The sequence below is a fragment of the Hydra vulgaris genome, chromosome 10, assembly GCF_038396675.1.
Source record: "Hydra vulgaris chromosome 10, alternate assembly HydraT2T_AEP".
NCBI lineage: Eukaryota > Metazoa > Cnidaria > Hydrozoa > Anthoathecata > Hydridae > Hydra > Hydra vulgaris.
Window position 1 is genome coordinate 42,320,525 of NC_088929.1, and position 13,256 is coordinate 42,333,780.

The 13,256-nt window shown below is 28.3% G+C and overlaps 1 protein-coding gene across 1 annotated transcript; it reads left to right on the forward strand.

Annotated features, from left to right (window-relative positions):
• The first annotated feature begins 1,183 nt into the window (after positions 1-1,183).
• Positions 1,184-4,848, forward strand: LOC105847150 (acyl-coenzyme A diphosphatase FITM2). The gene is made up of 2 exons (XM_065808066.1): positions 1,184-1,207; positions 3,924-4,848. Exon 2 carries the CDS (start codon positions 3,936-3,938, stop codon positions 4,755-4,757), a length of 822 nt encoding a protein of 273 aa, XP_065664138.1. The 5' UTR covers positions 1,184-1,207; positions 3,924-3,935; the 3' UTR covers positions 4,758-4,848.
• The last annotated feature ends 8,408 nt before the right edge of the window (positions 4,849-13,256 follow it).

Here is a 13,256-nt window from a genome sequence, read left to right on the forward strand (position 1 = left end):
CAATCCCATCAATTTATTGTTATACTAAAAGAGATAAAATATTTAACTTGTTAATATAATAACACTTCATTCCATCTTTAAAAAGTTAGTAAAGCAAATGTTTAACACTGAAAGCTATTTTGCCATGAATAAGGAAGATAATTTACTCAAGTAAAATAAATATTGCTTAAACTTAAATATAAATATTAAATATAGTTTTATTTAGAAAAAATTGGAATTGAAACAAAAAAGAATCATTTCTTTAATTTTTTTAAAACCATGATTTTTAATTAGTTTTTTTTTTCAATCCTCATATATATATATATATATATATATATATATATATATATATATATATATATATATATATATATATATATATATATACAGGTCTCGGGTAACTGTATATATATATATATATATATATATATATATATATATTATATATATATATATATATATATATATATATATATATATATATATATACAGGTCTCGGGTAACTGTATATATATATATATATATATATATATATATATATATATATATATATATATATATATATATATATATATATATATATATACAGGTCTCGGGTAACTTAGCTATAATAGTTTTCTCTCACCCACACTCCCCTAAAACAGTTTACAGGAACATTTAACAGCACTTGTGAAAGTATAATTTTTTTGTAGAAGTTATAAAAAAAATAATTATAAAAATATAAATAATATTAAATAATTGAAATAAAAAAACAAAGTTTAAGTTTTAGATTGACTTTTTTTGCTTACAAAATAGGATTGTTTTTATTTCTTTGGGGTAATAGTCACTAATTTTTTTGTAATGCTTAAGGTTATACGTTAACTATAGAAATGGCTGCAACAATTGTTTTGTTTTTAGTAGAGCACAATTTAAGTATTGTAAATGTGAATATAAATATTACATAATTTTGATACAAAGTTAAAATAGAATTAGTAAATTGAATAATTTTTTTCTTTTCAAACGCAGATATGCAGTTCAGAGGTTTTTCTTAAAATCCTAGATATAAAATGCTGTGTAATATAAAAAAACTTTATCGTAGATTATATAAGTTAGGATGTCATCAGCATATTTTTGGAAAATGGTTTCAGATGGGAGATAAGCGTTCATGTCAGAAATAAAGAGAATGAACAAAATTGGACCAAGAACACTAACTTAAAGTACTCTGACTTCAATATATTTCCAGTCAGTGGTGAGATCATTTGTTTTAATTCTTTTGCGATGGTTAGATAGTAAGCTGCAATTCAGGAAGTTAGCCAAGTAGAATATTTATTAACTTGAGCAGTAATTTGTCATGACTGACAAGATCAAATGCTTTTGTAAAATCATAGAGTATTGCAAAAATTGATTTGTTATTATCTCTAACATAACTCCAGTCCTCTATAATTTGAATAATAGCATCCATTGTACAACGTCCTAGAAGGAAACCGAACTTTTTGTTTGAGACCCATATAAGCTTGGTGTAATTAATAATGCGCTCAAAAACTTTGCATAATGGGGATGTAATGGAAATAAGATGGTAGTCATTAGATGAGAGGTTAGATATTTTAGAAATTGTTATTATGTTTGCTGAATTCCATTGGTCAATAGAATACAGAGTGATGGGGCAATTTTAAAGCAAGCAGATTTGAGTAAAAGCGTGAAAGATCATCTGGTCCTAACTATCCTATCTTTAGTTGTTGAGTTGGTTGAGAATGTTATTAAGTGTAAAAACGGGGGTAATAAGTGAGTTTACTTTATGATTGATAAAGAACGAGAGTTCAGGTTGTTTCTTACCAATCCAAACACTCTGAAAATGATTGTTTAATTGGTTTGCTAATAGATGGGGTGGTGATTAGCTCTTTATCTGCTAGTCTGATTTCTAGCCAACAATCTGTTGCCAGAAGATAATTGCCTGTTATAGATTCATCTTCTTTTGGTAATTAGTTTACTGATTCAATTGTCAAGTTCTTTCCACTCGTTGTAGTATCGAAGAAAAAAAGTTTTTAAAGCTCTTTTAAAAGGCTTTGAATAAATAGTGTCATCCAAGGCTTGGGGTTGACAAGCATTATTGCTCTTAGAGGTTGGCAGATGTTTTGAGCAGAGAGTATAAAATAATAAATATTGTTGCAAGCTACTTGCTGTATTTCATATGCTGAGTCAACTAAGATTTTAAGATCGGTGCATCGTATCAGTGTAACAGTGTCAGCAATTCTACCTGACCAGTAAGCAACCTTGCGGGGAACTGAGCAAGTGGATTTATAAAGGCTTAGAAGAGGCTGACTAATTACAGCAAAGTAATTTAAATTATCATAGCTAGGAAGGGTATTGGACACAGCATTTAGGAGCATTACTTAGGATGATGTCAAGAATAGCTAATTTTCGGTTTGGATGTGCATTTAAGGTGAATGAGTTGGTGAGAACAACCAATAAAATCAGTAGGGCAGCCGGTATTTTTATAACAGTAATATTTATTATTAATCATTAAAAAAGTATCTATAATAATAGTTACATTTAGAATAAATATTTTAAGATATTTTAGACAAATTATTTTAGGCCTCTAAATTCTAGATTTATCTATATATATATTATATATATATATATATATATATATATATATATATATATATATATATATATATATATATATATATATATATATATATATATATATATATATATATATATATATATATATATATATGTGTGTGTGTGTAAATTATGTTAGTGTATTTTACAAATAGAGTGCTCAATGTTCTTAAAGAACAGAGCAATAATTAATTAGTAAAAAACACTTATCTAACTTTTATCTTCGACTTGAAGTTTCACCATTGCTGGATCATCAGGAAGAGTTACTCTTCCTGATGATCCAGCAATGGTGAAACTTCAAGTCGAAGATAAAAGTTAGATAAGTGTTTTTTACTAATTAATTATATATATATATATATATATATATATATATATATATATATATATATATATATATATATATATATATATATATATATATATATATATATATATATATATATATATATATATATATATATATATAAATGCATGTTTAGGTTATGAGTCTGACATACTGAAATAAGGAAACAGAAATAGGTTGAAAATGCAACCCTCAGAATTGGGAAAAATGAGGTCAGCAATAAATTGTCAACCTCAAACTGTTAGAGGTCAGTATAAGGTCGGCAGAAAAAATTTGACACAAAGGGGTTAGGGATCATCCATAAATTATGCAACACAGAATATATTTAAAAAATAAAAGTAGTAGATATTAAGCTCTTTTACGCAGTGGTTTTCATTAAACTTAAATGTGCTACTTTGATTTTTCATTTAAATTAAGACTCTGCAAGGGAAATTTTTTTTGTTTTGTATATTGTGGAAGTTTGCATTACGTAATTTATGGACGATCCCTTAGCATAAAACAAAAAAATGAGGTCGGCAATTTTTTGCTGATCTTATCAGCAGTTATGACCTCATTGGTATTTACTGACTTTGTTGACATTGCCAAACGCCAACCCTAATTCTGAGGGTTGAAAATGTATATCTATATACGCTATAATATATAAACCCTGCCTAAACCCAGACTTGACAATGTATATAGTAAAACTCTCACTTCCTATGATTTTGCTATTATGTTGTTATCAACAATGTTTTATAATAAAAATTGGACTTTGATAGTCTACTTTTTATTGATTTGTTAGTTCATTTAATTATTTAGTTCTGCCATTTTGTAATATTTGACTATTTTGTTTTAGTCTGCCTACTGTGGAAATATGGTTTTAATTTAGTATATTTAGATGATTCCGAATTTACTTTATTGATCATGATGTTTTTACCTACATCAGCTTTATAAAATAAAGTTGTATAAAAGTTATATAAAGTTGTGATAAAAAGTTACAATATACTAATTTTATTTTTAGAATTTCAGTGTAATGGACTGGCTTTGGTGGTACAGCTTTGTGTTGAATAATCGTAAAAGATTGCAATACCTATTAACAATGAATGTACAATTGAAATTCACAATATTATGGTGTATTTTTGTTTTTGGATCATTATTTCATGATTTTATGCCTCTTCCCCCGTCATACTTTTCATTAAGAAACAATTTTTTCAATGTATTTTTTGTGAAAAAAGGATGGGGCTGGACCAGTGGTTTGTTATTTGCATTTTTATTATCTCTGCTATCAAAACAAAAGCAGAGTAATGTTATTGTTTGTTTTAAGAACTTATCAAGAATCTTTGTTCTTACTCTAACATGGTACCTTTTTACTTCATTTTTTGAAACTATTGAGTCATATACTGGAAACTGTGTTGGTGACAAAAATTTGAATATAAAAGAAGTTTGCCGAAATAATGGATTTTTATGGAATGGTTTTGATATTTCAGGTCATTGTTTTTTGTTAACATATTGTGCTCTGGTTATAAATGAAGAGCTTCTTGCTACCATGAATGTAGTCATACAAATAAACAATAATGACAATAATAAATTAAAAAAGACATATAAATTCCTTGGTTTCGATTTTTCTGTTATGTTGTTTGATTGTTTTATTGAATTTTTCTCTGCTAGTTTATTGTTACTTATGTTACTTTGGGAAGTTATGCTGTTTTTTACATGTGCTTATTTCCATTCACTTATGCAAAAGTTTTTAGGAGTGTGTTTTGGTCTTTTAGCATATTTTATATGTTACAGAGTTATATTCATTTTAAAACATCCTTTAGCCCCATGTGAGCCAGGGGAATTTCTTATTATATAAATATGTATATATTATATATTAATAAAATTAAATCATCAATGTGGTTGTTATTAATTTATATCATATTCAGAAATATATATTTCAAGTTTCAGTTTTCGTTTTATCAATTTCAGTTTTTTTGTCATTATAAAATTTGATTATAGTACTTTATTTATTTATTTTTTTTGAATTTTAAGACCAATCTGTTATAGGCTTATTTCAATATTTTTTAATAGGGATTCTTAATTATTAATATTTTTTTTGTCTTCTATTTTAGGTCAATGTTTTAAAAGTTTTTGTTGTTGGTGTTGTTTCATAAAAGTTTTATTGACAAAAATATTTCCCAACAGCATCTGCTTAAGCAAGATTCTTTGATGTTTTAGATATGAATCTCTAAGGCATTTTAGATGAAACAATTTTTTTAAGATGACTATATGAAAATCCCATCTTAGAACCTTCCTGTGGGTTCTATTTTAGGAATGCTTTTGTTTTTAGTTAATTTGAAACATTAAAATTTATGAGTATCGCGTTTGCTGATGATACTAATTTATTTCTGTGAAACAGTCGTTTATATTTAAATACGAATAAAAACTTTAACGCAACTTTAACGCATGTATCGCAATAAATTAAGATTAAACATCAACAATAAAAAAAGGATCTTGTTCTCTATACGAAAGAAGCGCTTTTTACCAAATAATTTACCAACAGAAATGAGAAAAGTGTCGGTTACAAAATCCTAGGCATTTATCTCGATAAAATATTGACATATTGACTATACTTCCACTAAATTAGTCAAAAGTTTTGAAATTCTTAATTAGGTCGGGTACAAGTAAAGAAATTTAATTCAATATACTGTTTTTTTTTTTAGCACACACCCTGTAAATTTTGAGTCATAATACCAAAAACGTTAAAAGTACATGTTAAGCCAATCTCAAAATGCCTAATTTAAGAATCTAGAATTAAAATCCTGAATAGGTATTCACTTTTTAAAAACCACATTATGAGTCCTTGGAAAGCATCTTTTATAAATAAGTATTTTATCTAAAAAATTCTCCAAGTTACAAAAATTTATTTCAAACAAAATAAAAACGGATTCAAAAATGTTATTCTTTAAACATAAAATATAGTTTTAATATTCTAAACTTCATTTAGCCAATTCAAGAGAATTTTTAATATTCATATTATTTACAAACGTTCTGTGACAATAACTTTAAATTTTTTTGCTGTTGTAATCCAAAATACAGTTCAAAAGTTGTTCGGGGTAATTTAGGTGAGAGCTATCATGCTTCCCATCTCTCCCAATATGGGTTTTGAAGTAAAAGTGCATTTTCTCAGTTGCCTGTTCATTGAAGAGCCACACCCTGAAAATTTGGGGTCATAATACAAAAAAAAAAATACATCAAAATCCTTTTCACCGGTGATTCATGATATGTTTAGATGCAAAAGTATGGTAAAATTAAAATCGTGGATTAAAATCCAAAAAAGATATTAGAGTTTGATGGCTACAACTAATTTTGCGGTCCCGTGGGGACCATTATTTTTAATTTTTCTAAAAAATAATATGTTTTCTATCTTTAAATGATTGTAAAAAGGAAGCTAAATATTTAGAATATGTTTTAAAGATCAAAATTCACTCTTAATTTATTGAGCTCATCACTTGGCTCAACACATCTCTTGCGCTTACTCGTCCATAAACCATAAACGAAAATAGGAAACTGTAAAACGGAAAATGAAATTTCAAAAATGCCCACGTTTGCAAAAGATCACAATAGGTGCAGGAAATCTGTCTACATCATTTGTCTGAAAAAAGCTGATTGCAAAATGACAGAGTTCAACGGGAAAAAGATTTTGGAAGCTTTTTCAAAAACTATCAACTTTGACAATAACAGAGTTCCAATAGGAATTTGCATGGCTTGTCGTTTCAAGATAAATCAATCAGGTGACAAGGAATCAATGCAAAATCTATCAAAACTCTTTAATTTTGAATTCATTCAAGTTACAACTTTGACTCGACAAATAAGTACTTGTAACTGCTTAACTTGCCAAATTGCAAAAACATAAGGCAAAGAAAGCACCCATTGCAAAAGCATAAGGCAAAGAAAAGCACCTATTGCAAAAACATAAGGCAAAGAAAAACACCCATTGCAAAAACATAAGGCAAAGAAAAGCACCCATTGCAAGAACATAAGGCAAAGAAAAGCACCCATTGCAAAAGCAAAAACAAGAAGATGCAAACAATTATCAAGTGCAAACAACAGAGAAACGTTGTACAAGTTGCCTTTCAGTAGTTGCCCGCGGTCTACCTCATCATTGTACTCAAGGAATGAGGTAGACCGCGGGCAACTACTGAAAGGCAACTTGTACAACATCATCAAAACCACAGAACATTAGGAATGGCAGATCCTAATGGAGCTGAGCAGATAGCGTCATCAGTGATTTTCTCTCTATATTCATGACTAAGAAAAACAATTTGAATTACTTAACTCCATGCCCAAAATTGGCTGTGAAAAAAGGTGTGAAAACACAAAATCAATTTTCAGAATAATTGTAAAATCACATTAGTTAATTGTTAACAATTTTTAGGTTCCTCATCAGCATCTCAGAAACTCTTTCAAACACTAATAAGCACTCAAGAAATTGTTGTCATTCAACAAAATACAGGAATTTTAAACACAGGTATGAGGAAACTTGGATCTGCTTTAAATCAAATTATCCCTACTCGACTGGTTGGGGCAAGTTTTCAAAAAAAGCTCTTGACTATGGGAAACTTTTACAAGAAAATTTTACAGTGAGCACCATTAAGTTGTCTGAAACTGACAAGTGTCTTGCCCTTCATTGCCATAACTTACATCAACGTGGATTTCAATCATATGCCAGGAAGTACCCATGTCGTTAGTGTGAAGTTGAGTCAAAAAAACTCTATGAGTGTGGTGAGATGAGAACCTTTGGAAAAATCAGAAAACATTTTCAGGACTTCCTCAACTGAGGAGGAAACACAAAGAGTGCTAAATCATTCCAAAATGCTGTGCATCCTCCACTCTTTCCTTTTGAAGACCAAACAAGTGTTTTGAAAGTGATTTCACCAATGGAATTGCATTTGCTCATTGATGTTATCAAGCATATTGTAAAAAATCTTGACCAGATGTGGCCAAAGACAGTTGATTGGTTTGCTTTACTTCATATTTTTCTTTTGCCTTACCACGGGGGAACTTCAATGGCAATGACTGCATGAAATTGTTGAGGAAAGTAGATGGATTGAAAAATTTAGCTAAGTCTAAGAATGCAAAACAAGCATTGGATTTTTGCAACTGTTTGGCATTGTTGAAGAATGTTGTTTCTGCTTCCTTTGGCTGTATCTTGGATCTGAAATATGAGTTGAAAATCGAAAAGTTCAAGACAAGTTACCTGAAGTTGCAAATTTCAGTTACACCAAAAGCTCATACAATTTTTTTCCATGTACCACAATTCATCAAAAAGAAACATTTGTTACTTGGGATCTTCAGTGAACAGGCAACTGAGACAACGCACTTTTACTTCAAAACCCATTGGGAGAGATATAAGCATGATAGCTCTCAACTAGATTACCCTAAACAACTTTTGAACTGCATTTTGGATTACAACAGCAAAAAAGTTTAAAGTTATTGTCACAGAATGTTTGTAAATCAATATGAATAATAAAAATTCTTTTGAATTGGCTTATATGAAGTTTAGAATATTAAAACTTTATGTTTAAAGAATAACATTTTTGAATCTGTTTTTATTTTGTTTGAAATAAATTTTTGTAATTTGAAAAATCTTTTATATAAAATACTTATTTTAAAATATGTTTTCCTAGGACTTATAATGTGGTTTTTAAAAAGTGAATACCTCTTCAAGATTTTAATTATAGATTTTTAAATTAGGCAAATTAAATTGGCTTAACATGTACTTTCAACGGTTCAAAAGGTTTTGGTGGAACGTGTTTTTGATATTATGACCCAAAATTTACAGGGTGTGAGTGATATATGCTATGCAAGTATTGTTTTGGGAAGAATCGCTATAAGTAAGTTGCAACAACTTTAACATCTGTAAGAAACAAGCAATATTTAAAAACCATTTTGTTTTTCGTGAATATGCATTTAATATATTTTTTAAGTCTTTTTTCGCATTCAAAACATTTTTTTAAAGCTGTAAAAACATTGAAAGAACTCAATGTTTATAATATATATTATGTTTCCTTATAAAAATGATTTATCATAGGTATTTTTGATGTTTTTACTCTGTAATCTCAGGACCCTCCACTTCATCATCGGCCCTGTATTTGTGTCTAAATGTGTTGTGTATAAATTTGTGTAATTTGCCTTTAATTTAAAATTGTCAATCTAATTTTCTCTTTTTAAAGCTAAATTAAATGAAAATTTTAACATGAATATAGAAAAATATATTGATGATCAATCAAAATATTTAAAATAAAAATAGTTTTTTCAGATGTAAAAACTATTTTTATTTTAAATATTTTGATTGATCATCAATATATTTTTCGTATGTTTAATCAATTGTATTTTAAAGTTTAACTTAATGTTTAAAATAAAGTATTTAAACTCGGAAAAAATCTTTCTTTGTATATACTATAAATCAAAGTATATATACTAAGAATGCTATACTGTATTATACTATACTATACTATACTATACTATACTATACTATACTATACTATACTATACTATACTATACTATACTATATTATACAATACTATACTATATTATACTATACTATATTATACTATACTATACTATACTATATTATACTATGCTATACTAGGAAAAAAATTCTTAGTTTGCATATACTTTAAACGAAAGCACATGCAAACTAAGAAATAAGCATAACGTAAATTATCTTGTAAAAAGTGCTATAGCAAGATGTTATTTTCGTAACTTTTTCTATTCTAAGTTTAACTACAATGCCAATACAATACAACATACTTTATCAATGAATTTACAATTAAACAGTTACATACTGTATTACAAATAACGTTGAGTAACTAAAAGAAAAAGAATCCCAAATTAAAAATCATGTAAACATTGTTAAAGTTAATTTTAAAATCTTCCTGATTTTAAAATTAACTTTAACCATGTTTATATGGTTTTCCCTTTTTTTGTTTCTTTTAGTATGTTTTTTTTTAATTTTTTTTTCTAATTTTCTTGTCTTTTAATTTTACGACGCCAAAGAACATTTTTAATTTGTGGTGTTTAATTGTTTTGTTTTTCTTTTTTTTTTTGATTTATCCAAGGTAATCATAAAATTGATAACCTAACAAATTTGTGATAAAATTCATAAATTTGTTCCTTGATTTTGTCTAAATTTGTCAACTTCATTACTTGCCACAGCTACCACACAATTATTTTTGCCACAGCTACCACAGTTTGTCAATTTACATGAATATTGTTGTGTTGCCTAAAAGCCGTTCTTTAGCTTGTTAATAAATATATTTGTTAGTTTTCCATTTTCACACTTATTGTGTTTGTTTCCTTTTATAAAAGGAAATTTAGACATTCTCTTTTTATAACTTTTCTTTACCATTTTATGTATTTGCTACTCCAAGAAATTTTTAGAATCTTCTCTCCATATAATTCTGTATATCTCAAAAAGGACTTAACTAATCTGAAAAAATAATATTGATGCACTGCGTTTCCGAATCTGACACTAATTCAGTAAAATTTGCTAAAATTGAGAAATAATTTCTATAAAAAAGTAAGTTTTCCTAACTGAGTTTGTCATTTTATAAATGTTCTTACATTTTTTAGAATACTGGTTTATCATCCAAAAAATCATCCAAAATTTTACCTGTGTCCATAGAAACTATACGCAAGTCTAATCATTCTAACAACATGTTTGAATGATTAAAGCAAAATGTTAAATAAGTGTCCATAAGAAACAAAAAACTAAATTATAAAGAACATTACTTTAAATTCCTTGAAATTAAATAAAACTCTAGGTATAGATGATATTTGTAGAAATGTAGTATTAAACGTCACAATGATGACAAAAGCCTATATTCGAAATATTTAATTTATGAATTAAGACAGGTGTAGTACCAGACAAATTAAAAATAGCTAACCTACCGTAAAAACCGTAAAAAATTTTAATAAAAGATCTCCCAACTCTTTGCAAGAAAATGAAATATATATATCGCTGATCCAACTCTAATCTCTGAATCATTTAACACTTTTTTGACAAATGTTGCTCATAAACTCAAATCCAATATTCATTCGTCTTACATTAACTATCAAGAGTATCTTAAACATCCAAATTTACATAGTTTTTTATTATCTCCAACAAATATTCCAGAAATTTTATCTCTTATATCTAAATTGAATCCAAAAAAATCATTAGGTCCAAACAGCATTTCACAAATGTTCTTTTAGATTTTAACTATGAGTTTTCAAATATTCTTTCTATTTATTTTGACATTTCCTGATATTTTGAAATCATCTCGCGTTAATCCAATATTTAAAAATGGCTATAAACTTTCATGCACTAACTGCAGAACTATTTCTCTTTTATCTTTTATTAGTAAGCTTTTGACTGATTCCATCGTTACGTGAGTTACTTTTGAACAATAGTTAAAGTCATAAACCGGTGGTTCATACTTCAGCATAATGCTTTGTGAAATTGCAATTTATCGCAAAATATTATTTAAACCGTACAACAAAAAGTATTCAAAAACTTGTTCTAAAAAGTTGAACATTTCTTATTTTAAATTATAAATCAAAAATCGTTACGTGCGTTATTTGCACACATCTAAAATTTTAACAAGTAAATTTTGACAAGGCTTATTTGTGAATTGGTTGCATATTGAAAAACCGAAATGTGCAACTTGTTATTAAAGATGCCGCTTAACAAAACCGTAAAATGGATTTGGGGAAAAGATATTAATAGCGGATTAAATTAACAATTTGTCATCGTTACGTGTGTTACCAGTCTCGTTACTGGCGTTACCGCGTGCAAAACAATTGATAAAAACAATCATTTCACAACTATAATAGCAAAAGCGTAGTAATTACAAATGCAAGCATGCGAAATATGAGTAGTTAAAGAGTTTAGATGTTCATGGTAATAAAAATTTAATTGTCTGTTGAGTGAAACACCAAATACGTTTGGGTTTTTATACCAGCAAGTGACGGGGGATCAATTTTTCTAAGAACTTGACTTTTATCGTAAAGCATCACATCAGGTTTAATTGGCCAAACCCATGAATTCCCAAACAAATGTTTATTAACTGTGGATACTAAAACTTGATTTGACATTCTTTTACTTGTCCAGGAAATTCTGATGCATTGTAATTAACGACACACCAATTACCCACGGAAAGTGCCAAAATTGAACTGTGATCATTTACATCTATTTGACGTAAGTAATCTGAAAGTAAAATGGTGCACTTTATTTCGTTCAAAGCTGTTTCCCGCAACATGATTTCGCCGCGTTGATTTGCTGTGACACAATGAATTGTTTTTATGCCTTCAACATCTTTTAAATTACTCCATGGGTTGAATTCGCTGGTTAGCTTATCAATTTCTTCTTGCTGAACATGAAAAATTATTGTTTTAGGCATTAACATAGTTGCCAATTCAGTAAAAACTTTAGATGATTGAACAATGGTGTTAGCTCCTTCTGACATAATTTTTTGACGTACGAGATATTTTGCTTTCCCACCAATTACGTCAATTACCCCCTTTCCATGGGAAGTGGCGAAATAATATCCACTGAAAATTTTTGTGATATCGACAGACCAGAAGTTGCAACAAATGTAACATGTATTTATTTTTAAATTCAGACGGTGGTCCATCCGACCAAATGATTTCTTCATCGTAATAATTTGAATCAGGCAATTTCATAATATGATCGTATACTTTGAAAAGAAATGCAAAAATAGTATCTTTGTTTTTCTTCAGAGTATCGGAGCAAATAACAAAACCTTGTTGTGTACCCCTTGCAAAAGTAGCTGCAGTAAAAAGAGTAACGCTAGATCTGGTCCACATAGCTGACTGGATTTCAGATTGATATTCGCATGAATATGACATTGATAAATCTATTTTCAGGATTCTGAAGGTACATTTTGTTTTGTCTTCAGAAAATTCTTTAGCTTGGATTCTTTTCACATGCACATGCTTTACAACCATGTCAAAACCCTCCTGAATGTCACCAATAAGTTCTCTAACAGTACCCAGCTGCTGAATCTTGCGCTGTCGCATCTTGGATTCAGCAATGTCGTCACGTTTGACGTACTCATTAATCCATTTGTACCAAATGCTATTTCTTCCACGTTCTTGTTAGATTTAATATTAAAGCTGTTTTTACATAATTTACACTCGTTTTTCCAACAGGACTTGGACATATCTAATTCACTAGAAGAACACAAAAGATCATCCCACCAATTATTTTTATACACAATGCCCAATCCGCTCAAAAGTAGTATTAATTTTTCATGCATCACACATTTACACTGATCAGTTGGTGTATTTTTTAAAATAAGGACATTA